At 33.4% G+C, this 18,057-nt stretch overlaps 2 protein-coding genes across 4 annotated transcripts; one reads left to right on the plus strand and one right to left on the minus strand.

Annotated features, from left to right (window-relative positions):
* The first annotated feature begins 5,447 nt into the window (after positions 1-5,447).
* Positions 5,448-9,420, plus strand: LOC140975560 (agamous-like MADS-box protein AGL65). 3 transcript variants are annotated; one of them, XM_073439320.1, is made up of 13 exons: positions 5,448-5,577; positions 5,900-5,985; positions 6,152-6,337; positions 6,813-6,872; positions 6,969-6,987; positions 7,086-7,150; positions 7,245-7,260; positions 7,364-7,425; positions 7,984-8,080; positions 8,253-8,303; positions 8,426-8,553; positions 8,728-9,106; positions 9,284-9,420. In XM_073439320.1, the coding sequence occupies exons 3-13, from the start codon at positions 6,153-6,155 to the stop codon at positions 9,293-9,295; spliced, it is 1,074 nt and encodes a 357-aa protein (XP_073295421.1). In that variant the 5' UTR covers positions 5,448-5,577; positions 5,900-5,985; position 6,152; the 3' UTR covers positions 9,296-9,420. The 3 variants fall into 3 exon arrangements, with proteins under 3 accessions (XP_073295421.1, XP_073295420.1, XP_073295422.1); XM_073439319.1 differs by lacking the exon at positions 5,448-5,577 and having other exon boundaries at positions 5,602-5,985; XM_073439321.1 differs by lacking the exon at positions 5,448-5,577 and having other exon boundaries at positions 5,606-5,985; positions 8,256-8,303.
* A 232-nt stretch (positions 9,421-9,652) lies between these two features.
* LOC140975561 (chlorophyll a-b binding protein 4, chloroplastic-like) lies at positions 9,653-10,795 on the minus strand. Its single transcript, XM_073439322.1, has 3 exons — positions 10,541-10,795; positions 10,044-10,459; positions 9,653-9,927 (listed from the first exon to the last, which is right to left on the minus strand). Exons 1-3 carry the CDS (start codon positions 10,741-10,743, stop codon positions 9,794-9,796), a joined length of 753 nt encoding a protein of 250 aa, XP_073295423.1. The 5' UTR covers positions 10,744-10,795; the 3' UTR covers positions 9,653-9,793.
* Positions 10,796-18,057: the final 7,262 nt, after the last annotated feature.

Genomic DNA, 18,057 nt, shown 5'->3' on the forward strand with positions numbered 1-18,057 from the left:
TAAATTTCGGTGTTCAATTTTATTTTTTATTTTCGTATTTATATCTCAAGATGCCGCACTTGGACCAACAAGTGATATTAGAGAATTTGTTTAAAATTTCTTTAAATTTTGAGTTTGCTCTGTGGTTGCAGCCTAGACTGATCTTCCACATCAGAAAATATTTTTTTGAGATTTTTTATTAAGGCGGTATTATTTTGTCAATATACAATTGTTGTAGACATAATGACGGACATATATGAGATATTAAAGTTCAATTAAAGCAATTTTATACTATGAAAATAAAGATACAAGCAGTTTTAATAAAGGATAATTGCTTGACGACTATTGAAGATAGACCAGGGGAAATGACGGACATTGGAAGTGCTGAATGATAATGATGTTGCCAATTTATACTTGGTTATAGCAGACGAAGTACTGTCAAGTATATATGAGATAAAGATGACAAAATTATCTATGATACTTTAACAAAGACGTATGAAGTCAAGTCACTACATAATAAGATTTTTCTAAAGAGAATGTTTTATACTATTTGGATGACGGAATCCTCATCAATGACCGATCATTTTAACACTTTAAATACTATATTTGTCTAATTCACCTCTATAGGGTATAAAATAAAAAAATGAACGTGTGGAGCTAAGTCTACCATATTTATATGATCAACTTAACCAACAATATCCCGACGAGATTATTAAAATTCGACGACGTCTTAACTGGGGTTTTTGGAGAAGAAAAATGACGCAAGAATAAAGAAGATAGGTTGATAACTTCGAAGCAGGCAGAGGTTTTACCGATGATAAGGGGAAGATTTATACCGAAACTCCAGTGGGAGCAAAAGACAAGGTAAATGCAAGTCTGAGAAGTAAGAAGAAAAATATTTACTACTTCAAATTTGACGGAAAATGACACTTCAAGAAAGAGTGTATCATTATCGAGAAGTGTTATCAAAGAAATGTGTCCAGTACTTCAGACGGTGATAAATTATTATTAAGCGAAACAACAACAGTTGCAGAAAGTAGACACAAATTTTGTGACACATGGATTATGGATTCAGGAGCGATGTGGAACATGATGTCTCGAAAGAGAATGATTCGATCAATAAGAAGCAGTCTCAGGAAGAGTTGTATACATGAGAAATGATCATGCCTTGAAAATCATTGGGATCAGTACCATCGAAATAAAAATATTTGATGACATCATGCGCACCATACATGAGGTACGACATGTGAGGTGGCTGACGAAGAATATTTTGTACTTATGGCAATTGTATGATATCAGGTGCAAAACCTCTATAGAGAACAAGATCATGAAAATTATGAAGGGCACGCTTGTGGTTAAGAAAGTGAAAAAAGTTGTTGCAAATCGGTATGTACTTTTGGGAGAAACACACAAAGAGACGGAATTAACTGTTGCACCGATTGGTTCAGGAGAAGAATTAGCAGTGTTATGACATAGAAAGCTAGGGCATATGTCATAACACGAGTTGGAAATTCTCTCAAAACAGAAGTTGCTGTCGAGGCTTACAAAAGTATCATTGTCCTTTTGTGAGCATTGTGTTACTATTAAACAATATAGAATAAATTTTGGCACTTCTATTGCTAAAAGTAAAAACATCTTGGAGCTGATTTATTCGGATGTTTTGCAAGAACTGGTCGTATTCCTAGGAGGAGCAAGATACTTTGTCTCGTTCATTGATGATTTTTCTAGGAAATGTTGGGTGTATCCAATCAAGAAGAAATAAAATGTTTTCCAGGTCTTAAAAAATTTCAAAGTGCGGATTGAACTTGATTCTAAAAAGAAAATCAAGTGTATGAGGATTGAAAATGGAGGATAATATGTTAGTGACGAATTTGATGTATTTTGTCAACATGAAAGTATCAAAAAGACAGTTCACAATGGCTTACACACAACAACAAAATGGGGTGACATAGCGGATGAACAAGACCTTGTTGGACAGAACATGAGTCATGGTGAGAACTACGGGATTAGCCAAATCATTTTGGACAGAAGCAATCAAAACTGCTTGTTATATCATCAATCGTTCTCCTTCAATGGAAGTGATCTAAAAACTCTGATGGAGATGTGGATTAGGAAGTCGGCTGACTATTCTCATTTGCATTTATTTGGAAGTCATTTATGTATTCTGTATAATGATCAATAAAGATTAAAATTGGATTTAAAATCCAGAAAGTGTATTTTCTTAGACTATGCTGATGGAGTGAATGAGTTTCGCTTGTGAGATCTTACTATCCACAATCTTGTCATCAGCAGAGATGTTATATTTAAGAAAGAAAAAGTAAAAAGAGACAAAAGCACGGTGAATTCAAAAATTACTATAATTCAGGTGGAAAATAAGACAAGCGAATATCAAATTTCTTGTGAAGCAGTACCGTAGCACGAGTAACAAGAACATGTTGAGTACAAGATTTTCATTATGAGGCTGTCAACTCGAGAAATAAGACCACCAGATTGGCATTCAAATTATGTCACTGAAAGCAATATTGCATATTTTTTTTTTTATAAACAAATGATGGTGAGCCATCGAGTTTCCATGAGGCTATTCAAAGATGGGATGTATCCCTGTGGATGACTGCAATGATGGAAGAATTGGAGACATCAGACATAAATAAAACATGTGATCTTGTAACACTACCACAAGAGAGAAAATTTATTGGTAACATATGAGTTTATAAAATCAAGCGTTATGACAATAATCAAGTGGAGTGATATCGTGCTAAATTGATGGTAAAAAGATATGCTGAGGAAGAATGCATTAATTTCAATGAGATATTTTCTTATGTGGTTCAGCTTACAACAGTCATAATAGTGTTGGCATTGTGTGTGATTTTTGATCTACATCTAGAACAGTTAGATGTGAAAACTGTATTTTTTCATCGAGATCTTGAAGAATAAATCTATGTTCCAGCTAGAAGGTTTAGCGTAAAAGGGCAAGGAGAACTTGGCTTGCAGGTTGAAAAAATCTATATACGGTCTCAAACAGGCGCCAATGTGTTTGTACAAGAGATTTGATTCTTATATAATGATCTTTGGATACAATAGACTTAATGTAGACCATTGTACATATTTCAAGAGGTATGAAGATGATTATGTTATTCTATTGTTGTATGTGGACGACATGTTGTTAGCAGGACTCAACAAATATCAGGTCCAAGAATTGAAGGCATGGTTGGCTAAGGAATTTGATATGAAGGATTTGACACCAACAAACAAGATTCTAGATATGCAAGTTTACTGGGGTAAAAGTAACAGAAAGATTTGATTTTCTCAGAAAAATTATTTGAAGAAAGTCTTGCAAAGCTTCAACATGCAAGATAATCCTAGCAGCGAAACAGATAGATGTCTCGAGTACTATATGCATCAGTAGTAGAAAGTTTGATGTTCGTCATGATCTGTACAAGACCGGACATTGCTCAAATAGTGAGAGCAGTGATTTGTATTTGACGAATCTTGGACGAGAGCATTAGAGCACAATTAACAAGATTCTTAGATACATTAAAGGTACCTCAAATGCTGATTTATATTATGGAAGATCAGATTTTATACTCAGGTGCTATGTCAATTCAGATTATCCAGGTGATCCTAATAAGAGAGAATCTACTACTAATTATATGTTTAAAACTGCATGGAGAGCAGTAATTTGGGTTTTAAACTGCAAATAGTTGTGACGCTATCTACACCAGAAGCAGAATACATGACAATTACTCAAGCTTGCAAGGAAACGATATGGATTAAAAGGTTGTTGGAGGATATCGAACACAAACAAGATAATGTTATTTTGTTTTGTGACAGTCAAAATGCTTTGCACATCGCAAGAATCCAGCTTTTCATTCTAGGATTAAACACATTGGAGTCCAATTTCACTTTATTCAAGATGTAGTAGATGAAAGAAGTGAGAATACGCAGAAGATCCATGCATAAGATAACATAACTGATGTTCTGACCAAGCCAGTGAACACATATAAGTTTGAGTGGTGTAGATCATTATGTGACCTAGCAGAAACGTAAGCAGTAGAAAATGACAAGATTTAAAGGACATGTGGAGATATGTTTGATTTTCAATCAAATCTTCAAGTGAGATAAATATTGGCAAAATATGTTTGAAACATATGAACACATGGTCCAAGCCATTAAAGCATTCACATGCAATTTGAGAAGTTGTGAAGCAAAGTTGAATGCAAATTAAATTGAGAATTTGCTTCTCGTGCTCACAAGCTAGGATGAACTCTATAAATAGAGCTTTCTATCAATAGATGAAATCATCTCGTTCTCAAGTTGAGAATCTCAATTTTCAAGTTTTTCTCTTATCTTAATTATTTATATAATATTTGTGAGTTGTTTGTTATCTTGTATTAAGAGATTATGTGTTCTATTTGGAAAAAAATTATTTTCATCTTGCACTTGGTTTTTACGCTAATATATTTTAGGAATTTTTCATTTAAATCTCGTTATCCAATTTTATTCTTTATTTTCATATTTATATCTCAAGATGCTGAACCTAAGACCAACAAAATTCAAGTAAATATCACTTTTATGAAGGAAAAAATTGTTTTAAATGCTTCATAAATTTTATTTCATCAATAAAATAACATATAGTGAGGGCTAAATAATGATATAATGAGGAGATGTGTTGTCATTAAAATATTATTTAATGAGAGGTAAATGGTAGTATAATGACGAAAAATTTCATCATTGATATTCATTTTAATGACGGTATAATTTCATCATTAAATATGTTATAACAATAATGACGAGATCTCTTTACAGTCATTAATTACTTTTACCTAGGAGGGCAATAATGAATGTATATGACGGGAAATTTCACGTCATTAAAAGTTATTTATGACAGGTTTCAGACATTTAATGGCGATATTTCCCGTCACTATAGATCAATTTTCTTGTAATGTTTAATCAATAAACACTACAAGAAATCTGACTTCTTTTTTAGATTTTAAGATAATTTTTCTTCTCCAAGAATAACATTTATTCGTGTAATGTCGTACTCGAATAACAAAAAAAAAACTCTCATAAACAGTCTTATAGATTAATGTTGTGAGACGGATCTCATGTCCAACTCAATTCATGAAAAAATATTATTTTTTATGTCAAAATTATTATTTTTCAATCTATACATAGATTGTCTAACGAATATATTATTTTTCGAATTATATAACAATCAGTATTCGTAAACCAAATTCATGATTTTTTTATATTTCAAGTCTATTAATAATTTGTTTTAAAAATTTATATGATAATTAAATAAATCTAATAATTAAATAAATCTTATATCTGATTATATATTTAATAATTATCATTGAATCAAATATGTGAGATTGGCTATGAACTCAACCCAAAAACAATTAGGGTAATATGCAAGACATGCAATTGAGTAATATATCCTAGGCTATTATGAAATCCACCGGGCATAAGATTAACAAACAGCAGAAGCTCATGTATTCTCTACACGTGTAAACTAGTTCGTCACCTTCTCTGTGTCACTCTGCGATACAGTGAACGTTTGGTTCGATTCTCCCGCGAGTTTTACCTGCCGAAATCATAGTACCACCTCTTGTCTCCTCGTCTTTTATCCCATCCCCTTATTTTTACCAATCTATTTTCTTTACCATCCCTTGTAACGATTGCCTTTTCGTTTATCTCCTTTTTTTAATATTTTATTATTTTCCCTTTTTTATCTGTACAAGATGGTTTCCTCTTATGGGTATCCCATTTTTAGGGCAATTGCCTCTTGCATTTCTTTATGTGTTGTGTAATTATAGAGTTTAGAGCCACCATGCAAATGGGTTTTAGTTTTTCGTTGTAATACTTCAGTAGGGTAGCCTAAAAAATTTTCTTGTTGGCATTTTTTCATTCTTTTTCCCAGTTTGTTTCTTCATATTTTGATCCCTAGTTTGTGGGACAACAGAGGAATTCTGTGGAGGGGGTTTTCCGATTTGATCTTTTTTCAAGGTTGTTTTTGTCTTCTTTCTTTTTTCCTGTTTAATCTGGATGATTTGATGAAGAAAAATGGAAGAAAAGATTGGATCTTTGCCTATAAATTTGTATTTCTCTTAAACTTGATGTCTTTGAAGGAATTGGGATGGCCTATATATGTTCGAGTTTTATTGTTTTGTAGGATGGGAAGAGTAAAGTTGAAGATACAGAGATTGGAGAACCTGAGTAGCCGGCAAGTTACCTATGGCAAACGGAGAGCTGGAATACTGAAAAAGGCTCAGGAAATTTCAGTGTTGTGTGACATTGATATTATCCTCCTTATGTTTTCTCCTACAGGAAAGCCATCGATTTTTCGAGGACCACGCAGGTCTATTTTGAGCATTTAGCTTAGTTTGATTTGTACCATGTGATTGTGTCATGAATCTTTGTTTTATATGGAAATGCTGTCATGTTAAGCTAATAGTACATGTATCTGTCTCGTCATATCCCCTGGTTTTCCTAGAACTGTAGTTTATTCAAAGATAGAACTATGATTTGAAGTGGAACTGTACATAAAATCGAAAACTTTATTCATTTGAGATGAACTTTTCTGCTCGCTGGCGCTGCACAATGCTCGTGTGGAGAAAGAGAATAAATACCATACCTTAATTGCGGAAATTATTGAATGTGTCTTACTAGATTCTGTAAGCTAGACAATATCTGAAGACTATGGTTTCATAAGAAACCAATAAGTCATGAAATGGAAGTTAAAATGCAAGCCTTGGTTATTCATGTTTAAGTAAAACTTTTCAATGAATGATTTGGTGCTAAATACTTACCATACTTAACGTTTTCGGTTTCAGCAACATTGATGAGATGATTGCAAAATATGCTCAACTTACACCAAAAGAAAGGGCTAAAAGGTAAACAGTGATACTTAAGCTCGATTTTGTTTCTGTCAAGTTGAAGTACCGTCGATGCAACTTATTCTTTTTTCCATCTTTATGGCCTGTGAACAGGAGGTTGGAAAGTCTTGAAGTAAGTTCAATGTTTAAGTATGAATCGTGTTCCTTAAATTATTATTCTTTCGTAAAAGAGTAATTGAATTTCGCTCCTTTGGATTCATTAAATGATAGTCACTGAAAAGAAATTTCAAGAAGCTCGACCAGGATGTTGATATAGAAGAGTTTCTTGATGCAAGGTGGATATTATATCTGTATTTGCTCTTCTTTCTAATTTCTTATCAATTATACTTTCATCTGTTCTGTTTTAATTTTCTTTCTCAATTTTTGCAGTACATCATCAATCGAGGTACGTCTCATTTTTCCTTGGATCATCTGTAATTATCAAAATTTGAGCCTACTAGATCGTGGGTCATCCTTTAAATCTTCTTCTGGTGATCTGCTACTGCTAGGAAATGCAAAACCGAGTGAGGATGCTGCGTGATCAGCTTACTCAAGTACATAATAGATTAAGGTAAAAGCTAAAATCTTTAGTACATCAAATATAATTTTTAATAGACTTATCTATTAATAGAAGCACATAGGCTCAAAGTTTTCGCCAAGTTGCTATTTCAACTACAATTATGATTAACAATTAAAATCTTAGAGAAACTTATTTTTTTCCCCTTGTTGATACTTTGGCTTCTGAAAAATAAAATGCAGTGCTATCTTTATTTCACAACTGCTATCAGAAAATCTTGGGTTGTTGTGATGTGATGCTTGAGTTTATTTGTTCGTAGTTTTATACTCATCCGGTAACTATCTTGAACTCGTCACTGAATTTCTTTTAGGCCGCATTTGGGAAATCCACACATAAATTAACGTGAATTTCTTTTAGGTTGCATTTGGGTGAACTTGAAATCCATCCTAATTAACTTGAAACATTACTAAAACATTTTTAGAGGTAAATTTGAAGTTTATGGAATCACTACTCTAATACTAAAAACTACATTTGAAATTCATAGATTTGAAATTAATCAATCCAAATACAACTTTAGATTTTTGAACTTTGAAGTATTTTCTTTGTCCTCAGCTGGTGGACTAATCCAGACAAAATTGAAGACGTTGAACATCTTAATCAGATGGAGAATTCGCTAATGGAATCTCTCAATAGGATTCACATGCAAAAGGTACTGCATTTATTTCTCTGGTTCAGAAAAATGGAAGAATATTGAGAATTTTTTTTTGGCATTCTGTAAAATAAGCATAATGTTAATGATTAGTATATGATTTGTTTGGATATTCTGCATGAACTATACCCAATGGAAAGAGACTAAAGTAACCTATGTACTTCTATTTTAGCAGGAAAATTTTGGGAAGTTCCCACTTGTTCCATTTGATTGCACGAGCCAGGTATAATATCAATCTACTAGTGCAGAGTTTTCTTGTTGCTGTTTATTTCTTTCTTTTTTCTTTTTTTTTTTTTGTATGTTACATGTCATTATAAAAATTTGCATGCGCTTGAAAATTTTTAGTTCCTAAATGGGATGCACTTTTCAACTACAACTACTAGTGATCAGCATTGCCAAACGCCGACATGGTTTCCAGAGGGTGAGAGACAACATATGATGCTAAAGAATGAAGCCCATTTCTTGTCTAGTAGGTGAGTGGATCTCTCTGATACGATATCATAAACTATATAGTTGCGACAAATCAAACGACATAAGGATTAATTTGTTCATAGGAAATTTGATATATTCGTTGAGTTGAAACTTGGATGATTTGATTTTTGATTGTTTCTCTAGTAGAATATATAGTTTCTGACGTTTCTCTTTAGAGATTTGGAGTGCTCCCAAGATGCGTCCTTCCCATCTTGTTCTAGTTTCTTTGGTGAGGTGAAAGACGATAATCTTGACAGTTCAAGACAACAGAAAAATGATGCACAGAATAGTATTACTATCGACGATTATACGAGCTCCGCTCTGTTGAGAATGCCTCTCAGTGAACAATTTCCATATCATCCATTTGGAAATTTAAGTTTTCCTGATGTCTTGGAGGCCGGGAGGGAAGCAAGTTTTCTTCCTAGTGCTATGGATTATCAGATAAATGGAAATCTTGAACTCCCGAGATCTGTCTACAACAGTTTGCAACATAGTTTAGTTCCCACTTCTGGTTCATTCGCCATTTCTATGCTTAACGAGACTTCTTATCTTCAGGTCAGTCCTTGTCAATCAGTAACACAATTTGTTACCTGTGAGAAAAAATTCTTTCAAGGTTGGTTTGGATGCGTTTATGACTCGAGTTACATTAGCTGCGAGTTCTTTTAAGTCCTGTCCTAATGTTTTCTAGCTAACCTCGATATGTTACTCATGTAAATCACTGATATCTCGCAGCCCCCAAATTAGAAGGAAGATTTAGTTAAAGATCTGGCTCTCCAAACTCATCACTACTCGAGAACGATAAAGATCAACCATTAAATGATCATATGCGCCTTCAGCTCGTTAAGGCATAGACCACCTAGGATATTTGCGGTCTCCCAAATCAATAAGACATTGGTGCCCGATTCCTGGCATCATTATTTCGACATTTTGCGCTGATACAGTTCTATTTCTACTTATTGTCCGAGATCTTAGTGGATAGAAAATTTTCAAAAGAAATTCTTGTAATGACTTATTCTAATTGTTCCACGTAAAGATTATCTGTTCCCACAAGTGTGTTTCTTTAAAGATTGTGATTGATTTATAAGCATGAGATAGTCCGTGTTTTATGAAACATTATATCAATATTAATTGCCATTAGAATTCCCTGTACATTGAAGCTCCCTTTGTTTGCAAGTACAGCACAAATCTCTGCCAAATCCAATGAACATGAAAAAATACATCATACTTCTGTGTGTAATGAAATCAGTTAGAGAATGTCTGGATAATGGTGTTGTGCCATGGGTCTGAAAGGTGCTGCAACAGGTTGTCAAATGGCCCTTTTCCAGTTACATTGTGCTGCACAATGAATCCCAAGAATGCCAACATTGCTAGTCTTCCTGCAAATTTATACACAAGTACATTAAATTCCTGATTCCGTCACTGATTGGAAACGTTAGAAACACGAACATAGGAGACAGTTGATATTTTTTTAACAACCGTAACAGCGTCTTACCGTTGGCTATCTCTTTCTCCTTGGCTTCCAAAGAGGGGGAGAAGTTCAAAGGGTTGAAAATGCCTCCGGGATAACCAACTTCATTGGGAGGTAAGCAGTAGTTCTTAAATATGGGATCTTGGTTAACACTTCCTGGGTTCTTGATGTCTTGCCACCTCCTGATCTCGACGTAGTGGAACAGAATAAACTCGATGACGAAGAGGGTCGATGAGGAGGCGAAGTAATCAGCTTTTCCTGCGTCGTACCATTTCGGAACGTTGATGATTCCGATCGACGTTAAAACTTCAGGCAACAGCATGCCTGCAACGCCTAGCATTGCCCATCGGCCATTCACAAGCTCAGCCTGGACAAACCATCTCAAGTTCTCCGGGTCTTCTGCTAGTCCTAATGGATCAAACCCATTGTCACCTGGAAGACTGAGAGAAGAAAACACATAAGAAACAGCTCAGTGGCCTTAAAAATTTCGACACTAACTCAAGCTCGACTCGTTTGCACACCTGCCGTTAAGGTAGGAGGGAGAAGCCAGCCCCGGCAGCCACTGGCCTTTCTTGGCTTCAACTTTGACTGATCTGTAGGATGAAACCGCTTGTTTCACGGAGACTTCCCGGTTCAATTTACCGGATGATCCGGTGAGGAATCGGGTTTTCGAAGCACAAGGCCGGAAACCGGCAACGGAGGCTTGTGTGGTGACAGCGGCCATTTCTCCAAGATGAATTCTTGAATTGGAGAAATTGCGTTGAATGGTTTCGTGGGCTGCATTTGTATGGTTGTTTTTGCTGTCTGATGCGCTTGTGGCACCTGTTCAAGATTGGATTTGAGCCGTTGGGTTGCTAGATTTTCGGGATCCAACGAGTGTGATTCGATGGGATAGCCAAAGGAAATCCATGATCTTATCTTTATCCCATTTGGCAAATCCTCAAATCTCTTTCTTCGCAGCTGTTGGTGTTTTGAGATCACGATGGGCCCTTTCCATGGTGATGGGGATTGAAGATTTTGAGGGCATTCGCAGTCGTGAACTTTTATTCATAAATTTTTTTGGTCTTCGTTCTGTCGTATCATTGTCACATAAAAAAATTATCATTCACTTATTCACAATCCAAAAATCTACAAACTACTCTGTAAATTTCATGAAAATCACCTAAAGGAAATCTACTAAAGACAATATTTCTTTTTGATATTTCCACAGAATTTGCGATGAAAATTAAGTTGGTCTTCTGTCATTCCACTAGTATCCTTCATGAAGATTTAATAATCCTTAACTAACATCTCTTGCTTTTGAATCTCAATTCTATGCGTTTGTAATTCTTCCATTTTTTGCACATACTGTCGAATCCCACATCATCAATGTCTCTAGCTTTGGATTTGCCTTTCCTCTTTGTTGTCTTCTGCCCGATTGGACGAGTACAGACTTCACAATCGTCCACGTCCATAGGAGCATCCGGATTTGATGTGGAAGAGTGCCCCTCTGACTCGGATGTCCTTGCATTCTTGCTAACTGATGACTAATTGATTGTGCAGCATATTTCTCATACTCTCTGAGAACCCTCCACACATGCATGTACTTGAACTCCTTGTTATTGTCATTGGCCTTCCACATACTAAGTGCGTTATATAACACATTCTCGTCACTCCATCTGCTTTAACGATGAGTATATAAGTTATTGTAGGTTGTAGAAAACTCATTCACCATCAGCGAGAACTTACAATAATTTATTTTAGCTGCTTCCAGTGTCTTAGCACAGTTCCGACAGGCCGATGCTTGTTCTAGTAATATCTGATACTTTTCCAAAGAGCTTGTCATTTTACCAAAAGCTATAGCTAGTGGTAATGGTGCAACTCAAATCTTTTAAGCCGCACAACAGCTCAAGCACCACTATTCGATCGCTCTACCAAGCAAGGACAATTATTGCACCCAACAATTTCTTTCCCAATATTTGCACTCTTTGCAATCAATGGGAATCGAACCTGTGACTTTGGCTCTGATATCAACTGTAGAACCGAGCGCTTGCTGCTTTACCAAAAGCTGTAGCTAGTGGTAATGGTACAACTCAAATCTTTTAAACTGCATAGCAGCTCAAGCACCACTGTTCGATCACTCTACCAAGCAAGGACAATTATTACACCCAACATAGTTGACCACTCGAGATTGAGTTCAGGTTTAAAATACTCGTGATGATATAATCTTGAGCTCGACTTCTTTTCTCCTCTAGTTCCCAAAAAAAAAAAAGGCATTCTTCTTAGATCTCCAAGGACAAACCAAATGAATGAATTCGCTAAGGTTATCAATCATATTTATAGTCTTTTTAAATGAGAAAAATGTGTAGATACTCATCAAACCCTCCAATACTCAAGTCAGTGTCGCGTCTTTACAAATACGATCATATAAACATATGATTTACTGTAGGAAAGACAATCCTCTGATTATTAAAATTTTGAACTTGTATAATTTTCAGAAGAAAAAAAATAGTAATAATTCAATTTGTATGCATTTTTAAAGGACTTGGATCTTAGTACAAGTCCCGAATTTGAGTTCAGTCCAACTTCCAAGTTCTACCCGACAGCCTAATTGTTACACTCTTGGGATCATTGACCTCTATATATATTCGAGAGAAACTTTGGTTCGATTTGAAATTTTAAAATTTTGGATTAAAATTTTGAATGATATTGCATATTGGAATGAGCTTTGATATTATTACCCATGGAAATTAAATAGATGATGTTGATTTTCAAAAAATGAAATAATAAAGTTTACTTTTGAAATTGATGAGGAAAAATATCTGAAAATATTTTCCATTTTCAATATTGAAAATTATTTTTAATATTATCCTTATCAAATTGCAAGACATTTTTTCTTTAATTTGTACAATTATTATATGATTTTTATTTTAATATAAAATAAATTAAATATAAAAAATATTGTACACGCACGCATAGTGTACGCCAGTACACTGGTATTAATAATTGCAAAAGAAATTATAGAGCATTAGTAGGCCATTTATTGATTGCAAAAATTTATAAAAACACACACAAACAATAATCTGAACCAGACATTCTAACCAAGGCCTATCCTTTAATGGAAACAGCTCCAAAATTGCTATTTCCAAGACAAACCAACTGATTATGTACCAACACGGAACAGAACCCTTCCATTTTGACCAATAATGGCTAGAGCCACTCCAAAATCAGCCCTACCCATTTTGGCACCCCAAAACAACTACACTACCTAATAGAAATTAAAGTCTATAAAAATATATTTTCTGCCGGTGAAGGTCCGGCCGAACGACCATCCGGCGGGGACACGGGCGGAGCCATGTGTTGCTCCGCCCGGACGGTAGCCCGAGTGACTTGTTTTTTTCGATATTTTTTATACATAAAATTGTCTTATTTTTGGGTATCCCGGAGCTCCATTTGTCAATATTAGCTCAATCATTATTTAGAAAATTCTAGTTCGGGTAGAAAAGAAAATCTGACTCCGCCACTGAGCGGGGATGACGTTGTCACGAATGACACTGTCACCATAGCCCATGGTGACCTTGACAGAGAAGCTTGGCCGTCGACGTCCGAGTTGCTTTGCCAGTTTTGACCCTAGTTCCTGGACATGGGTTCCCATAGATCCTCGAACCTTTGATGGATATGGACTGGACATCACCGGCACCTCGGTCGTTGGTGATTAGTACAAGGTTGATATAAGAATGCCGGCCCGTTTATGATGAACCTTATTTCCACTCACGTTTTGGCATGCCACTTCGTATATATTATTTGTAAGACCGAGTGTTTGTCTTTAACCAAAAAGAGGTTACGGTAAAGATTTAACCAACAAGCCCGCCTGCATGTCCGCAGAAACAAGCACAAATCAATAAATGGCAGCCGATAACTCATAATATAGAGTGAACTTTACGTAATGCAGTAGTTAATCATACATAACCATGATGCCGGAAGCGTCTCCGCCGCCATAGAAAGTTGCGCGCGCCTCAGTCCATCCTTCTTCATACCCGTATGAGCCTGTGCAAGAGTGCGAAATCATCAGCAAACATGCGAGAATGGAGATCTAGCTTCCCCGAGAAAGACATGGTTAAATTTTTCAGTGAATAATCTGAGAAAGAAGTAGCATGGTAGGGCTGACGTCATAATATAGAAAAATTGTATGATAACGTACACTTTATGTTTGGGATCCACATAGAACTTTTAATTCGGTGAAATTAAGTAAAAACGAGTGATTACGATTTTAGTTTGGTTGTGGACTAATTTGTGGTCTCATGCTTTCCTGGTTTGTAGTTTGTCGATCGTTACGTCGAGAAATCATGATGTAATACTAAAAAATATTGATGTGACTTCGGAAGTCGCTAACGTGTGCGATTTCATATCAATGTTCCGATTAAAGACTAAGCTTGAAAAAAAAATTGTGAACGAGTAATTAAGATTGTGAATATATATTGGCACATGATAAAAATAGAAAATGTGCAAATTATATGGCCAAAAATATAATTTTCCTCCTTTCTCATGGACGATGGAAATGGTTATTAGATTATCTAGAGATGAAAATTTTATATTTTAATAATGTTATATTTAATTTTTAAAAAATTAATTGTGAAATAAGGAGCAATTGCGTCCACCTTGGTGAAAACTATAAATTATTATTATTATTATTATTATTATTATTATTATTATTATTATTATATGTGGGTAAAAACTATAAATTATAAGATTTGGACTAATAAAAATATATCAAAAATAATATTTTTTCTTAAAAGATATAATTCATCCATATAAAATATATAAGTTCGTTTGTTTGTTTGTTTTTTTTTAAATCATTGTAAAAGTAAAGTTTATAATAAGCTTCCTATTTTATATTGGCAAATGAGTTTTTTGGGTTAATCAACTTATTCAATTTTGGATTTTGATTTATTAAAATTTTGGTTTTTGTATACTAATTTCAAATTTTCGGTTATTTTGATTCTACTTTACGTCGAAAAACAACAAAAAATGCTGACGTGACATCAGAAATTACTGACATGATATCGAAAAATGCTGATATGACATCAAGAATTGTTTAATTGTCAGATATCATGTCACCAATTGGATCAAAATAACCCAAAATAAATGTACCATAATGAAATTTTGAAAATCTAATGGAGCAAAACTCAAAATTGGACAAGTTAATTAACCAAAAAACACTTTTTCTTATTTAATTCATTCATAAAATTGTTGTATATTATTCAAGACTTAATTAGTATATGTATATTAGTGAAACAAAAATGATATTAAAAGTAAAAACAAAATTATATATTTGAGAAAAGCAAAATAAGAAATGGCAACGTCGACAAGTAGACCATGGACCGCAGCTGTTCACATATCAAGGCACATTAATTGTTTTTATTTTCAACTTTTTTTTATTTTTTAAAGTTGCTTTTTATTTTATATTATTATTTTTAACTCGTCACATAAAATGCTTCAACAATACAACTTAAAAATACTACCAATAATAAGTAAATTCGATAAATAAATAGACACAGATTTGTTTATGGGTGTTTGGAGATTAACAACGTAACTCGTATGTTACCACTTCTTCTCTTTAAAAGCATCACATAGGACATTCTCAATTGTAGGCCGCAATCTCACAATCCGCATATATATTTAATGTCTCTTATGCGAAGACTACAAATATAATTTAATATCTTTGTGTGAAGACTCATTGATCTAAATTTTGTAGAGAAACTTCCATGTATATGTGTGAGTAATTGTATGAGATTATTTTTACAGTTTATGTATATACCAAATGTATAATCACACTTGGGTTTGCTCTCATTCTAGCTAATTTTTTATATAGGATACTCATGCTTTGAATTCCGTTCCAAAGCTTGTATTTGATCTTCAAGATATTGTATTTATAGGTTCCGAGAATGAAATACGTGTTAGACGTAAGAATATGATTGTTTAGAAAGTTTCTTTAATGTTTCTTATATTAAAATGATCATTTCCGCCTTGCTGGCGCTTTTTCCGAGCCTAACTGATTTTTGAGGCCAGTGGGCATCGTTAGCTACACTAATTATTCATTTGGGCTCTTCAGCTAGACCATACATCTGCTAAGGCTGATTTCGACCTGTGCAACACTATTAGTTTCATCGTCATTTGTCAGCATATTAAACTCTTATTCAGACTTTGACGTGTGAAGATGATTTATAGATCATAGTTTTAGCTTCGTAACTCATACTAAATCATTTCATTTGGATAACTGAGCTGATCATGCTGACTAAAATACCACAACTACTGATGCCCAACTGATGAGATTTTTTGTCATCGGTTTGCCTAGATAACATTCGATTTAGCCTAATTGGGGTGAATTAAAACTTTTCGCAAATTGAGTTTTCTGTTCAGTGGTTTTGGCGTCTGGTCATTTACATCAACGAACTGTGAGATATCATCGAAATATTACAGCTCACCGGATTTTCAGTTTCAGGTTTTATTTTGAGTTAGTAACTTCACAATTGATTAAATATGTTAAAGATACAATAACAAGCTTTGATATCATTAAAATTAAAATTGTTAGTTTCTAAACCCAACAATATTGATCAAAATAACATGATTCAACCATTTTATCTCGTAGTGACGTGCTCTTCCTCCAGCCAAAATGATATTTTTATTAAAGGTAAACAATTCAAATATATATTTTTAATTTGAAAATCATTCATTTACATTTAAAAATCAAATCAAATATCAAAACCTGAAAACTATTTAAAATTCTTATTTAAAATTTAATTCGAATTAGAGAGAGATTGAGAAAAAATATTATCAATGTGTTTAGAACATGGGAAAAATTGGATTTGGAATTATAAATTCCATTTTAAAATATTAATATTGTATATCTAAATCATAAATTTTATATTATTTTTTCAAACTCAAGAAAACATTAGATTCCTAAAACTATGTATTATAATTCACACACTTATTATAGATATATAATATTTCGATAAATTTATATAAAAAACAAAATAAAAATATTCTATACTTAAAAGGTCCTATAAGTATTAACAACCTCCTCCATTATTTTTAATGATAAACATTGAATTTATCAAATTTTGATCAAACCCCCATAATGAACTTAATTTTTTCCAATTCTCAAAAACTTATTTAATAACGATATGATAATTTTTTATTATTTCAAAAATATTTTTTTATTTTATCATGATAAAGTATAATATTTACCAAAATGTTACGATTCAATATATTTAAAATAGGTGATATATAAATTTTTTTTATGTAAAATAATATTATTTTTAAATTTTAATCCAATTCTTAAATAAAATTTTAATATGCCAAACATCAAAATGAGATTTTAAAATCCAATTTTAATTACAATTTTTATTCCATAGTGTAATGAACATTGATGTGAAAATGCCATATATCCCTATCTATCTATATTAAATGTGGCCTCACTAGACCGACAAAATTGGTATGGTCGGTTTGTCCCTATTTAATTTTTCGAAATATTGGCCTTCAATCTTCAGTCGTCGTTTTTTTTGGTGTTCAGTCTTGGATACTTTTTAGTACCACATTTCCACATGAAATGTAACACATTTTCACATGAATTGTACCACAATTTGTATGACATAGTACCACAATTTTGTGGGTAGTGAGTGAACTCAAAGAAATATTTTGATTGGAGATTTTTCACCAACTTCTCCTTAATTTTTCCCTTTTTCTTTTCTTTTTATTTACAATCTGTTTTTTATAACCACAAATTTTCTATTTAACCTTTTCCTTTTTTTTTTTTTTTTTTTTTTTTTTTTTTTTTTTTTNTGTAATTTTTAAAATCGTTTATGTTTTCCTAACAAAAAATAATTGTATAAGCACATAACACATACGCCTGTTTTTATAATCCCGAATTTCCATTTTTTCCTTCCATTTAACCTTTTCTTTTTCTGTTTATGTTTTTGTTATAAAAACAGATTGTATAAATACGTAACGCGTAAATTGAAACATTATTGTACGTTGAAACATTAGTGGGCAATAATGC

This window comes from Primulina huaijiensis, chromosome 4 (genome assembly GCF_012295235.1).
Source record: "Primulina huaijiensis isolate GDHJ02 chromosome 4, ASM1229523v2, whole genome shotgun sequence".
In the NCBI taxonomy this organism is placed as follows: domain Eukaryota; kingdom Viridiplantae; phylum Streptophyta; class Magnoliopsida; order Lamiales; family Gesneriaceae; genus Primulina; species Primulina huaijiensis.